Source organism: Erithacus rubecula (assembly GCF_903797595.1).
Source record: "Erithacus rubecula genome assembly, chromosome: 4".
In the NCBI taxonomy this organism is placed as follows: domain Eukaryota; kingdom Metazoa; phylum Chordata; class Aves; order Passeriformes; family Muscicapidae; genus Erithacus; species Erithacus rubecula.
In genome coordinates, this window is record NC_136686.1 from 2371683 (window position 1) to 2398027 (window position 26345).

The 26345-nt window shown below is 42.8% G+C and overlaps 1 protein-coding gene across 23 annotated transcripts in view; it reads right to left on the minus strand.

The window, feature by feature from the left end:
• Positions 1-26345, minus strand: part of LOC306801814 (voltage-dependent L-type calcium channel subunit alpha-1C) — a gene marked incomplete at its 5' end in the record, with an annotated part of 131406 nt that overhangs the window by 53322 nt on the left and 51739 nt on the right. For 13 of the 23 annotated variants that reach the window (XM_079305213.1, XM_079305208.1, XM_079305199.1 and 10 more), the window contains 10 exons: positions 14308-14418; positions 15603-15761; positions 16208-16409; positions 17436-17582; positions 17690-17742; positions 18171-18278; positions 19325-19412; positions 21103-21209; positions 24395-24454; positions 24591-24650. In XM_079305213.1, the coding sequence (XP_079161339.1) occupies positions 14308-14418; positions 15603-15761; positions 16208-16409; positions 17436-17582; positions 17690-17742; positions 18171-18278; positions 19325-19412; positions 21103-21209; positions 24395-24454; positions 24591-24650 (1095 nt within the window). The remainder of the gene's footprint in view (positions 1-14307; positions 14419-15602; positions 15762-16207; positions 16410-17435; positions 17583-17689; positions 17743-18170; positions 18279-19324; positions 19413-21102; positions 21210-24394; positions 24455-24590; positions 24651-26345) is intronic. The other 10 variants (XM_079305206.1, XM_079305205.1, XM_079305204.1 and 7 more) reach the window with 1 other exon arrangement.

Below are 26345 nucleotides of genomic sequence, written 5' to 3' on the forward strand. Positions count from 1 at the left end.
GGAAAAGAGTCTGTTCAGCCCAGAAGATAAACCCCTGTGTGTAAACTTCCTCTACAAGTCAATGTCATGAGCAAAGAAAATTCACCTTGTCTCACTGAGCACCTGTGCCTGTCTCCTGCCCTTGTTCTGCAGTCTTTAAAGGAGGCAAACATACAAACTCCTGCATGCTCCCCTCGTGTTTGGTTCTGTGAGCATGGGCTGATCTGACCTCCCTGTTTCCCAGCTGCAGCTTGTCTCCTGTGAGACTGAACCCGAGCTGCACTGTGGCTGCTATTCTTAGTCCAAGAGTCAGGTCATGGGTAAAGTGTGAGCCTGTGTTCCCAGGCAGCACTGCAATAAGCAAAAAGGAGAAAAGAAAAAAAACAAGAAAGAAAAAAAATTATCCCAGTACTGGCACTGTACAAAGCCAGGCTTGGGAACCTCAGATTACTGTAGGTTCAACCATCACATGCAGCAGGCACTGGCAAAATGTGTCTCTCTGCTGAAACACTGCCTCCATGAGACTTTGAGACTCACATTTATGAACAATATTACACTTTGGGCAGGGAAAAAAAAAAAAAAAAAAGAATCAGAAAAAGCCACTGCCCAGCTGGTAGAAAATGCCACTGAAGGGAGCTGGTAGAGGGGACTTTGATATCCTCCCCTCAAAACCAGAATAAAACACTTTTATTCTGCAGCCTGAAATAGGCAACTGGAAGGAGCACCCATCCCATGGCTACACACTACTACACAATTAGCTACAACAGGGAGGAAGCAAACAGGAGCAAAAGCAAACTCAGAGAATATTATTATTCAGCGTCCAGCCTAGAAATACACAACAAATATTAGAATGAATTCAGCGGTGATGTCCAGCATCATTAGCAACCAGATGGACCTGGAATAAAACTGCAATTAGACTTCACCAAGAGGAAGGGGAGGGAGAGAACAGCAGATTAAATTGCAGAGGCAAATGCATTTTGAATAAATGAAGGACAGACACAGATCATACAGAGTTACACAAAGTGCCCTTGCAGCCTGATGCGACCTTGGCAGACAGTGCACTTGCAGGATCAAAGAGAGCAGAAGACAAGAGACCCAATCCTCCTGCCCCTGTCCATGGGCACTGCCCACATGCCACAGGAATACATATATGGTTCTCTTCTATTTCCTCTCAAATTGGTAGTTTAGGAATCAGTAAGGATTTTAGGAGGAATCCAGACAACTTCAAAAAAACGCCAAGAGTTTGATTTTGGGCAGCTGCAAGGGGAAAAGATCTAAAATGTGTTGTTTAGATGATGGCTTTTAATGATTTTCAACTCTCTAATGACAGGTATTTGGCATTTTTATTGTGATTGGCATCATACTGCAAAGAATGTTTTTGGTGTAACCAAATTCACAGTTTCTTTTTTTCCAAGCAGTTTTTACATAGAGCCAAATAATCATTGCTGGGGTAAAACAGCATTTGCTGTTGATGCAGAACCTGTGTGACAAGTGGCATCAAATCCTGTCCTCAGATGACCACCAAAGCCAGTAGTGCTCCCAGTAGTAGTGCTACAACCTCAGTGGAAGCAATGACTGCACTGACAGAGTTGGCACATCTCAGGAGAGATTCAGGCCTGGAAAGAAAAGGTCCCTTTTCCATTGTCATCAAAAATAGCTGCTTTGGACCTCTGAGACATCACAGTGTATCTGGAGTCACTCTGCTGACTTAACAGTGTTGCTCCAAATTTACACAGCAAGTTCTTTCTCCTGGGATGCTCTGCTGAGTCTCAGCAGCAAGATCCTTGCTGGAAAGTCATGGGCTGGTCTGCTCTGGGATCCCAGAAAGAGCATCATCCCAGTCTGGTATTGTGTAAGGTGAACTCAAAGAGCTCTTCTCTTCCTCCTGTGTCTCTCAGGTGAGTGATAGGGAGGAACCATGGGTGTGAATGCAGTTTTACTCAACCCCACATCCAAAATGCCCATGCTGAATTAAGGAAACACATGGATTTTAAAACCTTTCCTCCTCACCTGCTCCCTCTGTATTTCAAACAGAAGGGTGAAAAACAGCAAGATATTATTCACAGTAAGAGAGTCAAGGAAACAGAGAACACAGATGCTTCACTGGGGTGCAAGGGGATGGAATCCTTCCCTGAGGAGCCACCCACCCTCCTGAGAGACATTTCCCTACAGATGGGCACGTGGGACTCAGCTTGGGCCAGACCTCATAACCTGGCCACAGGTTATGGGTGTGTAATGAGAGAGAGCCACCCCCCTCCAGGATTTGCCTCCTGTGACCTCAGAGTACCTCTTCAAGCCACATTCCTCACTGGAGGGTACCAGGGTGGCTCAGGAAAGGCACACTGAATGAAGGAAGAGTTTTCACTCCAATAAAGAGGTTGTATTTCCAAAATATTTTTCCCACCAGAAAGTTCTGCATACTTTTCCCAAGAGGGTGGAGGTCTGACTGGAAATGAATTGATGGCACTGTTTGTTTTTGCAGTACAGGAATTTAGAGTGCAATACCATATTTTACCCATAAAGGGAGATGCTTGACCCTGATTTTAGTGCTAATTGCATGCCACATAATGGCATCCTCAGGGCTTTACTGGGGAATGGCAGTCACCCTCTCTTGTGGGATGTCTTGGGAGATCCATGAAGCTTTTGGGGAGAAAAGAGGACAGAGAGAGAGAGACCAGGAGGATTGGATTGAATATTCAGGAAGTATGAAATAGCCCCACCAGTAGAGCACATTTTTTCCCCATTTTTTTCCCCCCAAAGGTAGCAAGTAATAGTGTATCACCACATGGTTAATAAGTTAATGAAAGGCTGAGCATAAATATGCAGCAGCTGACTGGAATGGAATCTCATTTGTGCCAGAGGAGCAGACATTTCAGAATGAGTATGCCAATCATTTTTGGGTTTCCTAGTTGCTGAGATTAGCTGTTAAAGAAACCAGGGTTTATTTAGGTGCTAGCACAGGCATTGACATCTCTGGACACTATTTCTTCTGCTTTTTGTGAACATGAGATCCTAAATAGGACATCTAAGAAGCCTCAATAGCACCTGGAGCCCATAATAAGAGTCTGTGGTGTCTGGAGTGCTGTGCATTCACACTGAAGCACAGAAGGCCTCAGGGGAAGGTGCTGTTGAGTCATGGTGCTGGCTGGGTTTTGAGCATCTAGCCCTGTGGGGCCTGCAGGGTCACTTGTGTGTTAGTTTACATGCAGTTTTTTTCATCTGCTTAGTCACAGGTTTTCATTTCTGCCTCTTGTGAGGCAGCTGGCAAAATTTAACAAACTCCTCTGAGAAAAAAGCCTCTAAAGGTGAAGAGCACACCAAGGTCAAGGTTATTCACTGTGTGGGATCTAAAGTAGGTGGGATGGTCCCCAGTGGAAGGTGATGCTGAGGTGTTTTAGGAAAAAAGGGAAGGACATGCATGCATGTTTGTATTTATGAATACAGGAATGAAGCATTGAGGAGGAGAAACTAAGACACAGAGATAAAGAGGGCAAACTGCAGGATGACCTTGCTACCACTTCTCTGAAATAATCCTGCATGCCAAAACAACAAAAGGAAGCATCAAGTCTAAATCAGCTGAAGAGAGTACACAGGAAGCAGAGGAAGGGGCTGGCACCCTGATAGTCACTGGGATTTCCTAGCAAAAATTTCCTGCTGATTCTAAAGGGCAAAGCAGACTTTGCTGGGGATTTGCAAAATGAGATGAACTGCTAGTCTGGCTGATGTTTAGTTAATACAAGGATTCATTTATGAAAATGCTGCAGGCTGTTTAGAGCTGTGAGAGTCAGTTCTCAGGCTCCACTAAAAGAGGCTTTCCCTGAAAGTACTTTTGCAAAAGGGGCAGTATTGAATCCAAGGACATTTACAGAGCTCCATGGCTCTTGGCACGTGCTCCCACAGCAGATCTGGGGGATTCACCTGTGCCCTGAACAATCTTACAAAGCCACAATAGCTCCTGACACAGAGCAGAGATGTGCATCAGATGCAAATTCTGTTGTGCTAAGACACCATTTAGCCATAACAGCAATCAGGGAAATTAGCAGAACCTAATAGAGAAGGAATCAAGTGGAGGTTGCAGCTGCTTGGAGCTCCTGACAGGCTGCAGGAAAACAGCATCTATTTGCATACTATCTATCAGCTCTCATCCCCTGATGGATTAATTCTGAGACAGAGTCCCTGCAGTTCACCTACCAGTCACTGTAATGAGTCACTGCTGCAGGGAATTAAACAAGGCTCCCTTCTCCTCCCTCAAATCTTGCCACAGACAGGCAAAGAAAAGAGGAGCATTTCATCACTCCAGACTATTCTGGTGAGTTCTGCAGGAGCCCCATGAGTTTTTGCTTATTCCATAAGAAAACAAGACAGCTTACAGCCCAAGATGGGCACTCAAAAATGCTGATGTTGACAACATGCACATGCTGAGAAGGCCTGAGGAAACTGTTCTAGTAAAGCATACTGAAAGCAGATGATTCACCTAACAGATCCTGATGTAATTTTTGGCCTTTGAATGATATAAATGCATGAAAGTGATGGCAGAATAGCTGAAAGCTCTCTTAAAGGTTTTGCTATCCACCTGGAAAATAAGATAAACATTCCTGACTGTCCCACAGGTGTATTGTGGCACAGCAATACCCCATGAGGAGTTAGGCCCTTTTTCTCATGAACAGTAAGCTCACAGCAGTCATTTCCTGCAGCCAGAAACCAGACTTGTTCTCAGCAAAGAGAAACAAAACCAGCACCAGTTTTACCAAAAAGACTGAAAAGTGAATGTGATGGCTGAACAGATCTTTTATCACCAGGTGCATTCCATGAGAAATTTTCTGTCCAATTCCATTTGGAAGAAGCTGCAAAGACTTTGGAAGGTCTAGAAGCAGCATTTGTTGATGAGAGCCAGTAAATAACTCCTGAAGGCAGTAAAGCAAGCCAGCAACATGAAACAATCCTATGAAAAGAGCTAAAGGATGGGCTTTAGTGTTTAAGATAGTTTGTCTCCTAAGATAGGACTGACATCCCAGCCAGGCAAGAATGATTCCAACACAATGGTCAAGAAATGGCACAGTGGGCATGAGCAGCAAGTTTTTACCTAGTTTCTTTTAAAATTGCTCAATTTTCAAAAAAGGCTTAATTTTATATGGGTTAGAGCAGGTAATAAAATAATACTTATTTTTATGTAATCCATCAACCATAACTTGCCAAAAGAGGATGATTACTCTCACTCTACCCTTGGGGAAGCAGAAACAAAGGAAACAAAACTTTCCAAGATCTCCAAAAGCCAGGTGCATGAGAGAAGGGAGATCACCTCTCCTCTAGATGTCAGCCAGGTGACCATTTGCACTGGAAATGTCACTTTTTAACATGGTGAAATGTTTTTAACAGGTGCTGTATCACAATTTATCTCATAAAATTCTTATGTGAAGACTCACATCCCTGAGAGATTTTGACCCTTTAAAACCAACTCACAAGTGATAGAAAGTTGGGATTTTCTGTCTGAGAGGGAGGGCAAGTTGCTTTTCCCTGGCACTGTTCCCTTTTCAAGCTGTTGCTGCTGCTGTTGATGCTGCTGTGAGTGAGGCCCTGGTTCATCATCCCACTGGGCTTTTCACACCGTGCAGATAATTTTCTGTATTAAATAATTAAGTGCAATAGCTAATACAGTGCTTCCCACACTGTTGCATTGTGCAGTCATATAATTATTTTTGATCATTTATAACCACATTAAAACCCCCAAGTGCCAGACTGAAAATACATCTGTCATAATGTTGCAGCAATATGCAAATTCTCTGGGTATATTTGCTGTGAAGGAAAAGGTCCTCTATCATTGAAGCTCTTACACAGTTCCTTTAGCAGCCTTTTCTTCCTACTGAATTTTCCATTGATCCTTCAGAAAGCTGGAGGATTGCACAGCCCTGGCTGATCACTGTTAGGGATTTCACACATTCTCCATAGTAATTAGAGGATCTATTTGCAGAAAATTGCTGGCCTTGTCCTCCAGGAAAGAGAACATCCTGCATTTAAACAACAGATGTAGCATGGGGAGCAGCAGATCAAACAGCCTTTTTTTCCTTCACCAACTGCTTCCACCACAACATGAAAGCACAAGTTCTTTTCATGGAGAGGGAAGTTTGCTCTGGATACTCATTCCATTGTTGGCCTCTTTCTTGGAGCAGCAAGAAAAACCAAATAACTCTGCTCATGTCTTTGTGCCAGATATATTTATCTTCTGCCATGAAAAGGGGAAAAGCCTCTTTACACAGGATGTCAACCTGTGTTGACAAGGAAGGCTTTGATGCTTCCTGACCCAGATTCAAGTAGAGTTATGAGCTAGGATTTAGGGTGAAAGTTTCATTTCTCATCATCCACCTCGTTTCTTCTGTTACATTCACCTACCAAGTGTTTTTCACACTGCATGACTTGTTTAGGTTCAGTCATGCCTATGCCACCTCAGAATATAAGCATATGCACAATAGAACAACTTTAGTCTGGCACTACTTTCTTCTCCTTTAAAGTGTTTGGAAGGGCCAGATTTCCTCTCCCACACACGCTCAGGAACTGGTGAGGAGCTCAGTGAAATCTAGAAGCCATCAAAGAGGATTCCCTGTGCTTCCACACAGTTATCTGCTAGCTAACTCCTCATTGCTAAATCAACCTCATCCCTGAGCATTCTGTTGCAAATTTTCTTTCTCTGTATGAGCTGGAAGACTTATTATTCAAGGCTCTACTTGATGGGCCAGAAGTCTAAAGCACCAGGATGTAGTTCCCCTTGCTTTAAATTTCACTGCCTCAGCACTCTCTCCTGAGTATTTTCAATTAAGTACCCGCAATAACAAATCCAGGCTTTGGCTCTTGGTTAGTGGGGTCTTACATAATGTGTGAGAAAGCCTCAGTGCTGACCAGCTGAGAGAATGCTGTAGCATTCTGCAACAGGCTCACTTTCTTTCTTAGCCTCTCTTTTCCTTCCTTTTCCTGGACATATGGGCAGACAGAAATTCTGTCAGGCACACAGCTTCCAGCAGCAAGTCCACCAGCTGACTGTGCCAGCCCACTGATGTGTATAAAGGACTGGGATGACCTGGTTATCCACATCCAGAATAATTATTCCAAGTATTTTTCCCCACCAAAGTCACCTAGACATGCTGCTCTGACACACAGTACTTTTAGTATTTACTTTTTCAGAAAGGGCTGGAAAAGAGGCTCCTTCTTTCCAGACCTATAGACATGAAAGACAACATAGTCAAGTCTCTGCATGATGTGTATGCTGTGCAAAATGCAGGGGAATCCTGGCAGACAGGTCATCACAGTAAAGTGAAAGCAGAGGAGTGATTAATGAAAGGTTAAGATTTTTCCCCCCTTTTCCAGTTTATTTCCCAAATCCTCGAGGTTGATTCAGCAATTCTTAGAGAGCCTCAGGCTGACTGCACACAAAATGCAGTATCTGGTATCTTTATCTGGGCATGACAAAGATTATCTGGGCATGACAAAATCAGGGATTTCTGGTTGTGTGGCAGCTGCTGGGCTCACTGAAATAGCTGAGATTAATTCCAGCTGGGCTGCTGCTGGTATAGAAGATGCAGAGGAATATACAAGACATTCAGACTTCACCCACAACAAAATCTGGGCAGAAAAAGGAAAGCCTTTCTGAGGTAACCTGATGATGCATTTTGAAACAGGGCTGAGTTTAATCCACAGAAGTAGGGAAACATACTGTACCCAACTTCTACTGCAAATTATTCTGATGAGACAGTACACAGGGAGACTCTGTGGCTGGGATTCTAATGTGTTTGAACATGGAGACCTGGGATGCCTGCCAGGGAACTTCAATAAAATGTACAAGCACAAAAAGATGCTCATTAGCTTAAAAGGTATGGGTTTTAACTCAGTTTTTAATTTTCTAAAAATCCCTTCCCATGTTTACTCTTTTTTTCAGTCTCATTTCTGTTTTTCTTTTCCCTGCATCACTTTTTGTCCAACCACTCCTTCCTCAATTTTATTGATACTTTACTATTTTAAGGTCTTCAATTTTTTTTTTTTCCTTTCTGCCTTTAAGGATATCTTATCTTTTCCCACTCTTCTTTATCTGTATGGCTTTTCTCCCTGTGTGGATTTGGGTTTTCTCTATTTTCCTCTCAGGCCTAGTCCTTCCTGTTGTTTCAGTTCTTTCCTTTTCTTCAGCTAACAGACTGTCTTACCTGATCCCTCTTAGCTCTCTCTTACCCAACATCAAGCAGAGCTAACTCTTCCTTTTTGTTAAATGATGTATATTATTCCCCACCCACAGGTTTTAACACAATCAGCTTTCTTGCTCTTTCTTTTGCCTTTTAAAGCATTTATTTCACCCAAAGCCAGGCTGGTGGTTGGAGACTGCCCTTCCTGCTGCAATGGGTGCATGATTCAGTCATCAAATGCTCCACATGCAGAGGCTGCCCCTGTTGATGGAGCTGATGTGTTTTTCAGTTCTGAGCAAAAGACCATCAGTGGTAACCAGTTTTCCTGATGTTTTTGATCAGTGCAGAATGTCTTTACTTCCCTTTCTCTGTATAAGCTGGAGAAATAAAACACTGTGATGAATGATGCTGGGGCAGCATCCTAAGCTATACATGTATTTCTACAGGTACTAGAATGAAGAAGTACAAAAAGCATTAGATTTCCGAAATTAACCAACATTGTTTCTGTGGCACAAGGGGACAGCATGGGTATAAATTTCAGCTGTTTGAGAAAATGTTGAAGCCTCTATCCTGACCAAGGAATAACATCATGGTTTTGGTGAGAAAGAAGAATGCAATGTATGAAACAGCCAGTGTGACTTTAGGAGATACTGCTCAAAGATCTGTTTATAGGCATAAATGCATGAGAAATGTACTGGTAAAAAGGGAACAAAAACAGATGAGTCATTTTGCAGGTTTTAGAAGAGATATCTGTACATCAAATGCATGATAAACGCTGACTGAGAGAGGCTTAAAGAGGAATGAAGAAGTGCAAATGCATCAGGGGAGGAGGAAGCACTGAGGACACATAGATCCATCAGTGCTTGGAGGCTAAAAAATAACCATGGGTGGCATTTGTGACTTTTACAGCACAGAGGGTCACAGCTCCTCCTGGGATCACATGGGACTGTGTTCCTTGTGCTGAATGCAAAGCCTGTTTGAAACAGCCCACAGAAACCTGAACTCTGCTGCACAGAAATGACATGTAAGGAAGGCAAGGATTCAGAGGAAAGCAGCAGTGATAAATGAGGGACTGAAGTCACTATCTGAGGCAGGACAGATGGTGTTGTCACAGGCTGCTTTACAAGTAACATCCATAAACACCCAGGGAAGAAAGGTGCTGACAGTGTCTGGTAAATGGAATAGACTTGTGATCTGCAGTCTCTCTGATAGTCATAATCCCACAGAGGAAACCTCCAAGATTCCCTCCCCACACTCAGGCATGGATTTGACAAAATATATGATCATGTGCTTTACTTTATGTGCAGCAGTAGTTCCATGGTTATGTCTTCCCTAGCTTGAGATGACAGGCACAGCAGGAGAAAATGCATAGCTCTTGGATTAGTGGTCCTTCCCCAGCTAATGAGGGGACAGATGAAGTGTTTCCTGAAAGGAAAAGTAGATGTGGCTCATCAGGAAAACAGCCCATTCCAGGGAGCTGGAAAGATCTGGAATTCCTGGAGGAATATCCATCCTCACATTAGCATGTACATTGACAGATGGTGAGGCTTCATATGAATAGGAATTTTAAGTCACTGTCTTTAACTTGAAAAGATAAACCCCAGGCAGGTTTGGTAGAGCAGCTGGCCCTTCATGGACTGGTTCTTGTGGGAATTTCTTCCTTAAGAAGCTGGAACAGTGGTAGCTGTGAGCACCACAGACAGCACAGCACCTCATTCCCTTTAGTAGTTTTCTCTGGAAAAAGCCTGAAGCAGCAGCAGTTTTATCCATGCAGGAATTGGAAAATATCTCAGCAGACTGGCTGGAGAATTTATAAAATTAGAAAAACAAAGCAGCAAAAGGCCTTGGCTCACCAGCTTTACTTTTAGACTGTCTGTCTCTTTGAAGTAACTAGTCTTGAATCAGTTTATGAGCATCAGCCAAGACAAACAATGAGGTCCATTTGGGAGTTTTGCTTCAGAGCAGCATATTAATACTCTGTAAGGAGATGCAGGGCATGTAGTGGATTTCTTTATCAGCAGCCCTAATCATCCCAAATCTCTCCAGCTCACTGCTAGCACACCCTCCTGACACGGATGCAGACAGGGATGAGCTGTCTGACACATTGCTTAGATTAGTCCTGAAAAAAAATGGGGTAACTGCAGCAGCAGAAGTGTCTCACAAAGCCAGAGGGCTCTCAGAGCCTTGTCCCAGCACTGACTGTGCCCCAGCAGCTGCTCCAGCTGATGTGCCCCTCCTCTCCTGGATGCCCAGGAGACCAAGCAAACCAAAACACTGCTCAGAGAGGATGGCCAGCTGAAAGGACAAGTTTCAAAGGGACTTGCTGACCAGAGCAAACAGTCTCAGCAGTAACAGTGTGTTTAGTTAGGAAAGCCCTTGTCTTCCCTTCACATACTTTCTGTAAGTGTTAGGGGACGAGTCTTGACTTGGACTTGGCTCCTTATTCCTGCAGCTGGCCTTGCAATAAGTAAAGCCTTGCTCCCACCACAGGAACTGGGGGCAGGGCTGGATTACCCATGCTGGTTCTTTGTTGTCAGGCACATGTGTGAACCTGCTTCTCATCTGTGCAACTGATTGGGTTTGCTTTTTTCACCTCTAGTATCAAGAGTAGCAAGTCAGGAGGATGTCTCACAGAACGGGAAGGAAGAAATAAAAAAGGGATAGAGTAAAATAATCTATTCATTCAGGCTGCCACCTTCTTTGTTGTTGTGCAGGTGATACCCAGGTAGCACTGCTGTGCATTGTGTTCAGTGGAGCTTGCCAATGGCAACAGTTGGACTTGATGGTCTTGAATGATCCTGATGATTTTCCAACCCATTTCCAGTTGAATCTGTGCCTGTAACAGTGGACTCCACACTGTGGGCAGCAGCAGGAACTCTGCCTATCAGGCTTCCCCTAAAGCTGTTCCACATGGCACATCCCTGTGGTGTCTCTTGTAGTGCAACAGCAGCTCCCAATAGCTCAGGGATCTGTCCTGGTTCCCTTTCCAACTCTCCCTGGTGAAGGTATGGATGAACAGCAGCTCATTCACCTTGTGCAGATGGAGAAAGCCTCATCCCTCTGTTGCTGCTGCTGCAGAGCCTTCATTGCAAGGTGCATTTTGGAAGGGGCTGTGCAGGGGAAAGCTCTGTGGTGACTGTTTCAGAGTCACAACTCAGGTCCTGCTTGTCTTGAAGGTTCAGCTGCAGCATCCACGACTGGGTTAAGCACCCAAAAAAAGGAGAAAACAGACTGAATGTTGCCAGCTTCAATTCTGGGCTCAGTTCTGTTCTGCCACATTCTCCTGGGGCTTGTCATTAGAACACAACACCTTCAGCTAAGTTTCCTCCTTTCTTGTTGTCATAAAGTTTACAGCTCTTTTATTTTAGGGTGTTCTTCAGGCAGAAAAGAGTGATGTTTGGGCACAAATTCAAAATGAGACAAAGCAGCTTAAACAAAGGCTGGCTTGTGTTTAATTGCTCAGGAAATGACAGACAAATCTGTCTGCAGCAGAGATGAGCATTTCATCTTGCCATTTCCCATTTGGGAAACACTATTCACACTCAGCATCTCATTTCTTTATTGGGGGAACTTGGTTGGTTCTGATATTCCCCCAGGTGACAAAGAAATTATTTTGGACTTTCCCAACTGGGGAAAACTTCCACCTGCAGATGAAGTTTGGCCACAAGGTCTAGCCAAGCAGAAGGCTGAGGTAACTATTTTCTCCATGCTGGAAACTCCCACCTCACAAAACATTCTTGGCACGTTCATCTCCAGTGCTGGTGTATAACCTGAAGAGAAGCAGGTGGTGCAGCCCAGTGCTGGTCCACATCAGTCCCAGGGGTCACCTGGGAGAAAGGTTTGCCTTCTTTTGGAGAGCAGGGAATGAATTCTGCAGCCAATTCCTCATACACAACAATGACAAGTTACACAAGGAATTTGGTGTTTTCAAACTCAAGTCATTGAACTGGTGCTTAACATAATTCAGTGTGAATATGCTGCAGGAGGAAAGTCTTTTTGCTGTGTTAGCTGTTTTCACAAGGTCAGGCCTGTTTTTCTTCCTTGTAATCCTTTGCTTCCATTTTTAAAATGTTGGGTTTTTTTCTCATTAAGGTGTTTAATTAAATAGAGGTATGAGTTAGTACCATCTTTGGCATGCAGGCCAGACCAGGATTTGAAACATTTATTGTTAGTGCTGACTATTCTTTCACCTGAGGTTGTTTTCTGAGTCCTGGCTCAAAATACTCTGCTAAAACTCTACTATTCTCATCATAATAAAATTTACTTTTTACTCTACTTTTACTATAGTGTAGTAGCTGGGGATTTAGTTTGGAAATTACAGAATAATGGAAAATTGGTTTGAGAGGAGCCCTGTGGTCCATTCCATTTGCCTGACTCCAGACAGAACATAGATTCCTAAACTGTCTTGAATTAAAGATTCCCCCAACTTAATTTTAAATCCTCAAACTATAGAGATTCCACAATTACTTTAGGAAATCTGTTTCAATGTTTTGCCATCCAGAGACAGATACATGCTCACCCTCAGCTGATTTTTAAATACTTTTTGTGCAGTAAGACAGGAAAAGGAGATTGAACAGAGGAAAGGAAACCACAGGAAGTAGAAAGGATTTCCAATATTATCAATGCCATGTCAGGTAAAGCCTTCCTTGCACTAGTATTTGGCAGAATTTCTCGCCTAAATGTTCTAAACCAAATTCTGCTGAGATACTCATCTCAAGTTAAAGAAAGTGAAGAATCTCCTGTAAAGCAGAAGTGCAAAATCAGAACATTATAAAGGCTGTGAGATGCACTTCTGGGTACATGGATAAAACTTTTATGAAGTGACAGAAAATTTGCTTGCTAACAGACATGGTGAAGTCTCAAAAAATGAAAGGGAGATCTCTCCTGAAAATTAAAATCCCTGCTGCAACAGATATGTTTGAGATCTCACAAAAAAAACCTCCAAAACCCAGCCTTAAGCAGGACTGCCAAGATGCTCCTAACTTCCAAGAGAACTACATCCAAGATGGGATACTGATATTGGGCTTGGGTGAAAAATCAAATTGTGATTATTATAAAAAGAAGTCCTAGAAAGTTTGGGAGAAAGAGAGAAGCTGGGTGGGAGTAAAGTCAACAGGGAGTTGAAAAGAACAAAAAAAGGCCAAATTCAGTAGAAAAGGAGAAGTTTCTGAACTGAGGATGGGGAAGATGTTAGATTACACCTGGGAGGAGCTAAATTCAGTGATCCCCTATCTTTAACACGAAGGACAAGCATGAGTGCCAGACACAAAAGTCCTAATTTTTATCAATGTCATAACTGATGCTTCAGAGAACATCTTGACCACTTCCACAGAGTTTCAAAGCATCCTTCAAGACACAAGCCCATGTGTCAAGGTACCACTGAAGATATGAAATGACATGAGGCACCTATATTTAAGTATCTGGATTTGAGTTTTTATGAGACATAACTGGATTTAAACCCTGCAGAACAAAGTCTTGGGTAATCCTGTGAGGTCATGATCTTTGTCCTTGTCCTGCAGCAGCTGTGAGAACTTAAATAGAAGAGCTTGGAGGTTATAATCAGACCCCACAGTGCAGCTATATTGGCATAATATCATGGCCCAATGCACAGGACAGTACTTTAAGACAGGACCTGCTGGGTTACTGAATATTATCAATGAGGTCTTAAATTTAAAACTGGAGCAATCCAAACCATAGTTGAAATGTAGCCCTCCCAGAAGAAACATTTTTTTTTCCAAAGCTCATAACTCCAAATGAGTCATGCTTGATTAACTTCACTTGGGTCAGGAGACTAATCATGAGATGCTGTTTATAAATTATGCAAGGAAATTCAGAGAGAGAGCATTAGAATAACATTCAGTGTGGAAGACATGCTATAGCCTAAGCACAGTGTCACCGTGATAACTTAATGAAAACTAGGAACTGTCTCTATTAGCAGTGTTGCCTTTTTTTACTTTTTTTCTTTTTTTTTTAAAGTGTGTCTACTCTCCAGCAAAAAAAATTATTACATATATAAGTGAGACTCCAATCCAGAGAGCAACTGCCCAGCTCAGTTCTTGGTGGGGTAATAGATCAGAAAGTTTCACCTCCTCCTTCTCCTCACAGCTGCCCCACACACATGCACACACACACAGAGGCCAGGGGAATCTACTCCTAGAGCACCTACCTTGGGTTTGAAGGCAATCAACTTGAGGACCATCTCCACGGTGAAGAGCCCAGTGAAGAGCATGTTGAGGATATTCATGGCTTCCTTGAACATGCAGCTCTGACCATAGTGCTGAAAAACAGCATCCCAGCAGGAGAGTGAGGATGGGATGTGCCAGCAGCCAGGAACACCCAGGACCCCTCCCTGCCCCCCTTCCTGACAATGTTCTCTAAGGAAGACCCCAGCATGTTTAATTTTTTCAATTAAGAATTCCCATTTCCCTTCATTCATAAGCACTCCCATTGCTCTGTCCATTTTTGCCACCTGGCTCTTGATCCCCTCTTTTTAGAAGAATCTTTTTGAGGATCAGCTACCAAAATCATACTCAACATTCCAATTCAGGGCTCATTATAAATTTACACAATGTTACAATACAATCTCCAATTGTGTTTTTATCTCAACCTTCCCCAACACATGGATAACTTTTTTATTTGATTGTTTGCACAGGGAGCAGGAGTTTCACTGAGCTGTCCATAATGATACCAAGCCATTCCCCAAGTAATTACACTAAATTCAGGATTCTGCAAAGTACATGAGCAGCTCAATTCATATCTTTCCAGTATGCACTATCTTGCATTTGTCAACTCTGAATTAAATTTGCAATCATGCTGCCCATTCACTTAACTTTATTAAGATCTTATGAAGTTACTCTCCATCTTCTATTGATTAATTCAAGCAGTGTCTTCTGCAAGTGTTGCCACCTCACTTTTCATACCCCTATTTCCAGATCCTGATACTTAATTGGTTGCCCTGCCTTATTCTAAGGTCACATTCCACTTCATGTTACAAGACCCCACTTGTAGTTGCTTAACTTTAATAAACTTCAAACAGCTGGGATGGATTTTCATGTTCTGTATTGGCACAGGGTGATTTATTCAAAGCAGTTTCAGTTAAAACAATTCAGCTGCAACTGAATGCAGGGCTGAGAAAAATATAATGTTGAGGCATTTTTTTTCTTGAAGGGCTCTAGTACTTGCAGCACTCTGATTAGAGATGTGAAATTTGTTTGTATTTAAGGAGTCAAAACAGAATTGTTGAAAGTGCCAGATATTAGCAGGAAGAGGGTGAGAGTTAGATTCCTCATTTCAACTACACATCATCAGAAGTGAACACACACAATGTGCATTTTAAAGTGCTTGTGCCTCTCCCTTGACACCTTGTGAAGGTAAAAGTTGGTCTCAACCTCAGCCATTTTTGCATTTCCCCAACAAAGTCTACTACTCCATCACCTGGAGGTTTTCTGCTTGCTTTCTTACCTGCATGGCCAGGCAGATGGTGTTCAGCAGGATCAGGACGAACATCAGGTATTCAAAATAGGTGGAGTTGACCACATACCAAACCTTGTACTGGTACTGGTTTTTGGGGATGTATCTGCGCAGGGGCCGAGCTTTCAGGGCATACTCTACACACTGGCGCTGTGGGAGAGGCAGGGAGCATTTCAAACTCCAACCCCAAACACCAGGCTGGTCAGATACCTCCACATGTAGTAAAAATACAATGCCCTTTAAGTTTTTTACTGAAAGAGCTTCATAGAAGAATTTCCATTAGGTGATAACATGACTGTGCACATTGTTAAAGAGTTCAACGTGCAATTTCTTTGGACATTTACTTTGGCCAAACACTCCTGTACTCATCTAATCTCAGTGAAACAAATGGTGCAGAAAACATTTGTAAGCAATTGTTGTCCCTTGAGCAAATCTTACAGCAAGATTTTTTTCTACCTAAAAGATGTCAGCAAAGCCAGCTTACAGTTTTATCTTGTTGGCAAGCTTAACATTTCCCTCTCTGTATGCATTTATCTATTAAAAGCTTATTCTCTGTGCATTTTCTACCTTTATTGACAGCAAGTTGTTGTAATTACCTGGTTTTTGTCCAGCTCACAGTTCTTGTACTCTTGTTCTCCTTGTTCCTGAAATGTGACGATGACGAAACCAACGAAGATGTTCATCATGAAGAAAGCAATGATGATGATGTAGATAATAAAGAAGATGGAGATCTCAACCCTGTGATTATAGATGGGGCCCACATCCTCCATGTGGGAATCAATGGACCTATACAGCAACCTGAAAGCAAACAGGAGCCAAATGCAGAGAAAATCTGCAACTGCCTGGAGGCCTTAGAGGTGATGTTATCAAGTTTAACTTTGTGATTTTCTTCTGCTTGTATCAAAATTAATTCACTCAGAGATGTGCAGATTTGCACCAATCTGAGTGCAAATGCTTGCAAAAGAGAAGACCTGGCTCTTACTAATTCTACACATTTGAACCTGTTCAGGGGTGAAATGTCTTTATGGCTGGAAAAAATGATTCTCCTCAGTTAATAAAGGATGGGAGAGTCCCAACAGAGTTGTAGCAAACTCAGTTTTGTGAGAAAACAAGATCCCAGGAGTCAACAGCTGTTATGCCAGGTGACATCATTTAAACTGCAAAATTAAATTCAAGCCAAAATTCCCTTTATAAATTCTGGAGAGAACAGTGTTTTCCCTATAAGCTCAATTTTTAAGGCTCAAATTTAATTTTCATATTTAACTTCAAAACTACTGTATTAAAAGCATGAATTCTGTATTACATGATGCCACTGCCATTGGTGTCCCCTGGTGACACATGTCAGGGTCAGCCCCTGATGCTCTGCTCTCCACATCACCCTGAGTGACTCTGGGGGAGTCCCCAGCCCCTGTGGCACAGCAGCAGGGCCTGGAAAGACACCCCACACCTGCAGAGGCAGCTGTGCTTCATATTGCTGACTCCATGGGAAACCTGGCAATTCTGGAAAGGACTCAATAAGCATTTTACATTAATTTATACACATAATAATTGTTACAAATACTGGCATCACTGCTACTAGTGGAAATCATCTTTTAAGAGCTAGAGACAGTGCTTTTCACCATTTACAAGTACAGTAACAGAAATTCCTGCTGGCCCTGAGGAATTTACAAAATACATAATACCACAGTGCTACTATTGCTATATTCAAAGCTGTAGACTTATTTAAACACTTAGAAAGGGAAGGACTATGCTCTGCCTTTGGATTTTCTGTTCTGAAATGAATGAGGGCACTGCTGGTGTTGCACTGGTCCCAGATGCACTCACTCTGGCCAGCCCTCGAAGGTGGAGACTGTGAACAGAGCCATCATGGCAGTCAGGACGTTGTCAAAGTCAAACTTGCTGTTCTCCCAGCTGCGGGGCTGTATCATGGGCTGGCTGACCTCCCCATCCTTGTAGGTGATGTAGTACCCTCTGTGGGGGAGAGTGGGGACAGAACAGAGAGTGGCACACCTGCACTGCCAGCACAGGGCTCTGGTGGGCAGCTGGGGAGGGGAGGGATTGGGAAAGCTCAGACCCACCTGCATTCTGCCTCTGTCTGCTTGGAGCTGTCAGTGCAGCTGTACAGCTTGCCCTGGGGAAGGAAGAGAGAGGAATGAAGCTTGTGTGGCACTTTTATGTGTATGCCCTGAACACTTGTTGTCAGGAGGGTGGTGAAAGGCAAGGAGATAAAAGCAGACATAAAAATGTGTGAATGAAAACTCCCCATGGTTATCTGGTGTGCCCCTTCCTCTGCAGGATGGGAGGCAGAGAGCTGCAAGCACCAATCCTTTTGAACAGCCCCCTTGACCTTCCTGGGAGCATGTCATGCCAATATAAATCTGTCCAGGGAAGAGCAACATTGCTGATCATTTCTTCTGCTCACAGATGATGGGCAAAAGCACTGGCAGAGCCTCAAAAAACACCCCATTTTCCTTTCCTCAGCCTTTTCATGCTGTTTTTCTTCCCATCCCCTAACACAGCTCAGTGTAATGGATGAGTGAACGTGTCTGATGGTTTTACCTTGAACAGCTGAACCCCAATGCAGGCAAACATGAACTGCAGCAAGGTGGTGACAATCACGATGTTCCCGATGGTTCGGATGGCGACAAACACACACTGCACCACGTGCTGCAAGTGCAAGAGAGGAACACAAGTCACTTGTGGGATTGTCCTCAACTGTTCTGGCTGAGGGAGAAGCCCAAGAATAAAAATAAAAATAGCAAAAAACCCCAATTATTTCACCAATTAGTGATGTTTTGGGAAAGGGGACCAACTTGGTTCATTTATTGTTGTACATAAAAAGGAGGCAGAAAGGGTTAGGAAAATCCCAGAACTCAGCTCTCTGAAACTTCCCTCATAGCTAGGATCCCACCAGCACACAAAAAGGAGTTTATCTAAAACAGAAAGGTTGTATTTAGTGTTGTGGGCCCATCTGCAACCCTAGAAAACCACATCATTTCATCTCTGTGCTGATGGGGCCATTCAGCTTGTCAGAAAAGGACCTGGCAATCCTGGTGGACACAGAGCTGAATATGATCCTTCACTACAAAGGTGGCAAGGGCTATCCTGGGCTGCATTAGGCAAAGATTTTAACAAGCTGAAGGAGGTGATTCCTCCCCTTTACTCAGCACTGGGGAGGCTTTGTCCTGTTGTACTTCATCCAATTCTGGCTCCTCAGTAGAAGAGAGCTGTGGGTTGTACTGGAGGAAGTCCAGCAAAGAACCACAAGGATGATTTAAGGGGTTGGAGCACTTGTGCCATGAGAAAAGGGTCTCTTCATCTGAGAGGAGGCTTTGGGGAATTTGGTCAATGTATATTAAATGCTAAAGGGAGGAGGCAGAGCCAGGCTCTATTCAGTGGTTCCCACAGCCAAGACAATGGGCACAAATATAAACAGAGTGGGTTTATCTGAACACTGTGAAACACTTCTCCTGTGAGGGTGACTGAGCATTGGAACAGCTCATCCAGAGAGGTTGTGGAGGTTTTAGAGTACCTACCCTTGTAGATACTCTAAAGTCCAGGCAACCTGCTCTCAGCGGCCCTGCTTGAGGGTCCCTTCCAACCTCAGCCATACTGTGATTCTTCTGCAACACCACTTGAACCACTGCAAAAGCCCTTTCAGCCTGAAATAACCTGAACTTATCATTTATAGAATGCACTGTGACTTTTCTAACCTTTAGTCCTTTGGCTCTGTTGATGGCCCTCAGTGGCCTCAGGACCCGCAGAACACGCAGGATCTTCACCACATTAATGGCACTGGACCTGCAAGAAAGTGTTGGAAAGTTGGGAAAAGTGCACCAAGGACAGATCCTTGAAATTCTGCACAGCCTGAGGCTGCAGGAGGTGTTTAGTCAACTCTTTGCCATGGCACTCCAGGGCTAAGGAAACCAATTTCTGATGTTATCTTCAGAGGTCTGGCATCTTGTTCTGGCTTTCATCATCTCTGCTGTGTTAATGAAGGGGGAATGGAACATGGGTAAGGTGTATTTTTAGAGCAGGGCAAACAGATTCTGTAGATATCTATGACACAGAATTGTGCCAAGATGGAGTCATCACCAAGGCATTTTCAGATAAGGCTCAAGGAAGCATTCCATTGAAATATTCACAGAAAAGTCCAGGAGACTCCAGCATTAAAGGCAGACTATCAACCTAGAGTTTAATCCTAATGTGTTTGGTCCCTGAACCCACAGACCATTTAAGTCTGTACATAAATTTAAGGAATAAAAACTCACACTGAATTGATTAGGATGACTTCTGTGCTCAGTTTTAAGTACTGAACACAACCATCCACTGCACCAGAGCTCTCTGCACCTTCCAAAACTAAAACCCTGACTGAGAATATTCCTTGTGCCCAATGACATCATGTTCTCCTACTGATTTTGGGAACAGCTTTAATGTTAACACACCAAGAGTCTGAATTAGGTGTGTAAGAAAGAGACAGCAGGTCAAAACAAGCACTGTGCCATTCCTAAGACAGTGACTGAAAGCCCAAATTGTGCTGCTAACCTATGATGGCAACAACTGGGAGCTTCTTTTTTATCAGATGTGAAACTAATCTGGGAACTTCCTACCCCACACACAGTCGAGTAAATCTATAAATTATTAAGGAAATTAATAGATGAAACAAAGGAAAGCACCAGGACAGAACAGCCACTCTGAAGATTCTCACAAAACTTCAAATGCTTGATGGCCTTCCATTGAAAATTCACATCTTAGGAAGTAGGAAAGCATTATCAACCTAATTTTCCAAAGAGGTTATGAAAAGCCTAGGAGGGAGCCATAATTCACTGGACTGTCCTGAACTGACACAGTGCAACAAAGTTAAGTGTCATTAATCCAAATACATCCCTTTTTTTGGTTGTCATTTGCTCTTTCTGAAAGATTCCCCCCTCCAGGTCACCAGTGCAGCATTTCCCAGCCACTACCCCCTCTCTTGAGGGTGAATCTGAGAAAAACACCCCATGAATACCCCCAGAGGCTCATGAGAAAATTCTTACCCAGTGTGGTGGTTTCTAAAGGTTTCCTGAAATTTTTAGTGGTGTGACCAATTCTGCATGGAATCAGAATTCCACCCTCCTGGGTGTCTGATCACTGTAACATCAGAGCCATGAAAAAACTGTTTCTTGTAGAAAAATCTCCATAAACAACAACAAAAAAAGAGAAGTCTCCCATCCCAAGTGAATTGGTAAAAAGCTATTTTAGAGATGGTAAACTAACTGAGCTGTTTTCTGTATATTTTCAGTGTGGGAAAAAAAGTGTGTAAAATAAAAGTTTTATTCTAAGTTTTTTTTTTCTTACAGTTATTTAAAATTAAACCTATTTTACCTTCCTCCTCATCCTATTGCACAACAAAAAAAAAAATTCAAATTAGTAAACCAAAACCACCACACCCAGATAAGAGACAACAACAACCCTCCCAAAAAAAACAGGCAGCTGGAAAAAGCTCACTCACTGGATGCCAAAGGAGATGAGAGAAACGCTGACCACCAGCAGGTCCAGGATGTTGAAATAGTTCCTGCAGAAGGAGCCCTTGTGGAGGAAAGCCCCATAGGCAGTCATCTGCAGGGAGGCACAAACACAAACTTGGCCATCAGCAGCTGCTCAGGAGCCAAACCCACCTGGTGCTGCTCACAGTGAATAACTGGGGGCAGCATTGTTATTGTTGGCAGGTTATTCACCCCCAGACCCCAAAGGAGAAGTTGAGCCCCCATGGAAAGGAAAAAGAGTGAAAAAGACAGCAAGATAACTGTGAAAGCAAGGAAAATATGTACTTTAAGTGCACAACATTTGGAATCAGCAAAGCAGCAAAATGACTGTTTGCAAAAAACTACCCCTTGCAATCAGATGCTTTTCCCTTTTTCTTCAGTGACAGAGGACACTTGTATTATATAAAGGCCTCTTCAGCAAAATTGAATGAAAAATATAAAATAAAATGGGCTTTTCTAATGCTTTTCAGTACTTAGACCAGCTGCAATGGACAGCTGATTGCTCTTCCCTTCATGAAGGAAAGACAGAGTCCCTCAGGGGCTTGGTGCTTTGGAACTGAACTGAAACAACAGCAGGAATTACTGCTCTCTTCAGCCTGCTCCTTCTGTTCAGCTCAGTCCCATTTCTCCTATCCATCTTCATCCATTTTCACTCTAGATGCAGTTGCATTTTCCCTTTAGTTTTCTTTACAAAGCCCAGGCTGTATTCCTTGAAACAGGGTAGTTTCTTTGTGGAGGTAATCATTATGAACCTCACTGGGCAGAGGGAGAGAAAATAGTCACATATTTTGGAAGGGAGGCTCTGCCCTGCCTGGATATGAGGAGAAATTCAAAACCTGGTGGGTTTGAGGAGGATGTCACAGCTCCAGAACTGGAGTGAGTGACAGTGTAAACAGAAAAGTTTAGACTGAGCTCTGCTACAGAATGGGACTAAATGAGCCTGAGTTAAAGAGGGTGAGCTGATGGGGTGTTTGTTCCACCTACCTTAGGCTTGGTGAGTGATCTAATGCAGCTGCTTTGGAGAAACCCCATCCCCACAACTGCTAATGCTCCTTCATTAGGAATGCTCCTTCCCATCCAGGAATACAAGCCTCTAATTTGGTCCTCTGAATCTCATCTAAGTTAGGTGTCTAAAGCAACCTGAGGCAGACATGAGCTGTAGCCAGACTTCCAGATGAGAAGTATGAACTGGAAAGTCAAGCTGGAGTTTTCTGGCTCCCACCAGCAGCTCAGGATGGTGGTTTCCAGCCTGTGACAACTTTATTTAGAGCAGGGTGGAAGGGCACAGGGTGTATCAGATTATTTCCTTCACCAAACATCCATGACTATCAATCAGACAGAAATTAGAGGGGGAGGAAGTATAAACTCTGGTCTTGGCTTAGAATTTATACTTGTAGACACATTCAGTAGGGGAAGGGAGGAGGGGTTCTTGCCATAACAAAGGTGGTAAAAGATGCATTTTACTGGTTAGAGTTTGTATGGCAACCTTGAAAGAAAGACACCATTGAAATCAGGAGGGGAAGCTCTGCTGAGTTTAAGTTCAGTACAAATTGTGGTTCTCTTAAGGCTGTTGAGAGATTTTTTTTCCATCTCAGAAGAGACTCTCAGAGAGTGCACAATCTATACAATCTGTATCTGCCTCTCATCTGGGGATTTAACAAGTTGCAGCCTTTTGGGATGCCAGTTTAAAGTCCTTGGCAGTCACCTTGCCAACACTCAGCAGAATGCAGGTGTTGTTATCAGCAGCATGAGGGCAGATTCTTATTTCTCTGCAGCCTTGAACATCCTTTTGTTTTTACCACTTACATTAACTTTGCTGTTTTGCAAAACAATGGGCTCAGTGCAAGGCAGCAGAGAAACACCCACTGAGAACTTATGACTCAAATTTATTATCCTTTCACTGTTCTCCCTCTTGAACTTAGAGAATATCCAGGGATGTTGTGATAAATCACTGAAGTTAAAGGAGAACCTTGGGAGGGCCCAGGCCAATGGGCTGGGATAAATTCTGCTTCCACTGGAGTCATCAGGAGTGTTACCACTTCAGAGCAAGCAGAATTAGGAACTGTGAGCCCAAACAGGTGCCCTGAACTATTGTTTCATTTTTAAACCTTGCTGTTGGGATATTTTCCTTGTCTTGACAGGCCTTTTGGATCTGCCATGAGATCTGTGCACATTCAGATTTATGGTGTAAACACAGATGCAAACTGCACACAGGCAGAATTGCACATCTCCCTGGAGAACATAATGGCTTTGGTAATTTCAAGTCATATTAAAAAAAAAAAAAAAAAAAGCATGTTTCACTATAAAAATGTGCAGGGGCCACCCTGCTTGCCAGCCTTCCATATAGATACTGTTATTAGGGTCTTGAGCTGCAAAATTTGAGAAACTCTAAGGCGCTGCCTGCCAGCACTTAGAACTAGCTTGCTGAGAAAAAAAAAAAAAAAAAAGCAGCTGCCAAGTGAACCTAGCATTTAGAAAGCCAGAACTTTGCTCAATTACTGTTATTTAAATTATTAGCCTACCAATTTGGGGAAAATTAGAGTTAAGAACAAGGCAGCCTATTGTTATTTTCTTCCAAGCTAAACCATCCTCCTGCACATTCCCCTTGGTATAGAGCACATTGCTGGGAAAATGGAAAGCTAGGTTTTGATGGAGCAATGTTCACTGGCAGCCCCTGTCCTTGGTGTCTCAGATTTGTACTCTTGGATCTCTCTCTACATCTAAAAAGTGAGCTTTGCACTGTGTTCTCTGTCCCCTGGTTGGCTGTGCACCCTTTGGGCTGGTTTCTGCAGAACAGAGATCTTCTTTTTGGGTGTAGCCTGTGTAAGAGGTGTGTGTGTGTTCAGAGCTTCTTGCAGAGCAGAAAAATCCTATTTTGGAAAGACCAGCCAGGGTAAAGGGAGAAATTTATCAGGGGATGGCTTTTTCCTTGGTCCTCTCTTACATTCCCAGCATTGCATCCTTTCATTGCAATTCCCCTAAAAAACATTGTTTAGCTATAGGCCCTCAATTACAAGGCTTGAATATGAGAATTTCCCAGGAGATTTTTGAAGCAGCTACCAAAATATCAAATGAGAAGAAAACCAACCCTTTGTACAGAGATAATAATGGGGTTAAAAAAAAACCAAAACAAAACAAAAAACAAACAATAAAAAAAAAAAAAGAAAAAGAGAGAGAGAGAGAGAAAGAGCAAAAGAAGGAAAGAAAGAAAGAAAGAGAGAAAGAAAAGAACACAAGTGTATTTCTCAGATTGGTTACCTTAAGAATAATTTCTAATGTAAAGATACTAGTGAAGACATAGTCTGCATTGCCTAGGATCTGAAAAATAAGCACAATTGGGTTAGTGGTACTGAGAGTGACCCAGGAACAAACAGGCGTGTGTGTTAGCAACAGAGAGTGGCAGAAAACTAGAAAGCTTGTGAACAAATAATGGCAGAGAAGATGGGCACTTTACCTTCAGAGCAATTTCAATGGTGAAAATGACAGTAAAAACTATATCAAAATAAAAGAGAATCTGTAAAAACAAAAGGGGATAGGAGCGGGGAGTGGAGGGTCAGTGACTGAGCACTTGGATGGGAAATCACAATTAAAATCAAAAACATGAGTTCTTCTCATGAGGGAATGAGGGTGACTCCATAGGGGATGGTTTTGTGATGTCCTGTTGAATGCAGGGAAGGTCCTGGCACAGAGGACAAGAAGCACATTACATGAAATCTTTCCTGAGTTACAATCCCATGAGCACTACAGAGGCAAGATAACTTTTTGGTGGATGCAGGACTTTTTTTTTTTTTTATTTTTTTTTTTTTTTCAAATCTCATAAATAACATTTGAGGGTTTTCCCAAATAGGATTCCAAACTGAGAATACAAAGAATGCCTGATCTCTCAGTGGAAAACATGAGATTCCTTCTTATTAACTTCCATTCAGCCTTGTCCTGTGCCTCTCTCAAAGGAAGAAAAGCAAACTGCAAAATCATACTCGAGCTATTTCTTTTCTCTGTCCTGAATTGCTCTGGATTAGGATGAATAACAAAGACTCTGCCAGTTGAACAGAATCCCAGTCCTTACACTCCAACCATAATTTGGTGATTCTCTAAAGGTGATAATTTGGTGATTCTGCCTAACTCAGATCCTGCATCTTTCCATTTCCAATAACCAGCCAGTTGAAATGCTCATCACTCCCAGGAATGGCCTGGGATGGAGATACCCACTGCACGTACAGCAGACACAAAAAGTGGTGTCACAGCAGACAGTGAGAAGTCTAGAAGTGTCAAGGGGCTTTCAAAGTAGCAGCACCAAGGACAGGAATGTCCTTCACTGCCAATATGTTGGCATCCCACAGTATATGGGAACCTTTTCACTGATTTATGGGATTGAACTCTGTTTCCAATATATTTCAACATCCCAAGCCACTTTAGTGCTATCTACACTACAAATGCTGAATATCAAAAGTATCATGCCCATGGTTTGCTGTTGTTTTACCATAATCATGTTATAAACCAGAACCAATATATGGAAGCTGTAAAAAACAGATAATTTGTGAAATTTAGATCTTTGCTGCTAAAAGACTAATAAACATAAAACAAGAAACTGTCCCACAGGCATTTATTGTGCCTGTATCCTCACTCAGATTTACAGGTGGCTGAATTCTTACAGCTTGGTATGCAGAGGGGCAGCTACTGCAAATTCCAGGGTTATTTCACATTGCACTGTTTAAGCACAATCCAAATCTGGACTTATTTGCAAACAGTGCTTGTCAAATGTGGGGATGTATCAATTCCTGCTACCATATAACTCAAAATTCTTCAGATCACTGCTCACTTTTTAACCCCAAATTCTTCTCAAGGCATGCTTTATTCCTTTTGCTTTTTTCCTTTTCCTCCCAGGCCCCTGTGTGAGCACAGGGGAGGACAGGATCTTCCTGTTCTACTGTCACAGTGCAAAGGCAAGCCACATTTGCAACTCCAACATCTTGTCAGTGTCCCCTTGTAGAGACATTTTAAACATCTGCACCTGCAAAAATTGAACACAGATTTTCACGCGATGCCAGTGGCTTCGCATACACAAAACAACAGCTTTGCCTCAAACCTTCAGCTCTCTAATCCAGCTCTTTTTTCCCCCCTCTCATTCAAATCTCTCTGCCACAGACTCTGTGACAGTTTCTGTGGCACGTCAGGAGCCCATCTGGCAGCTGACATGCTGCAGCACTGA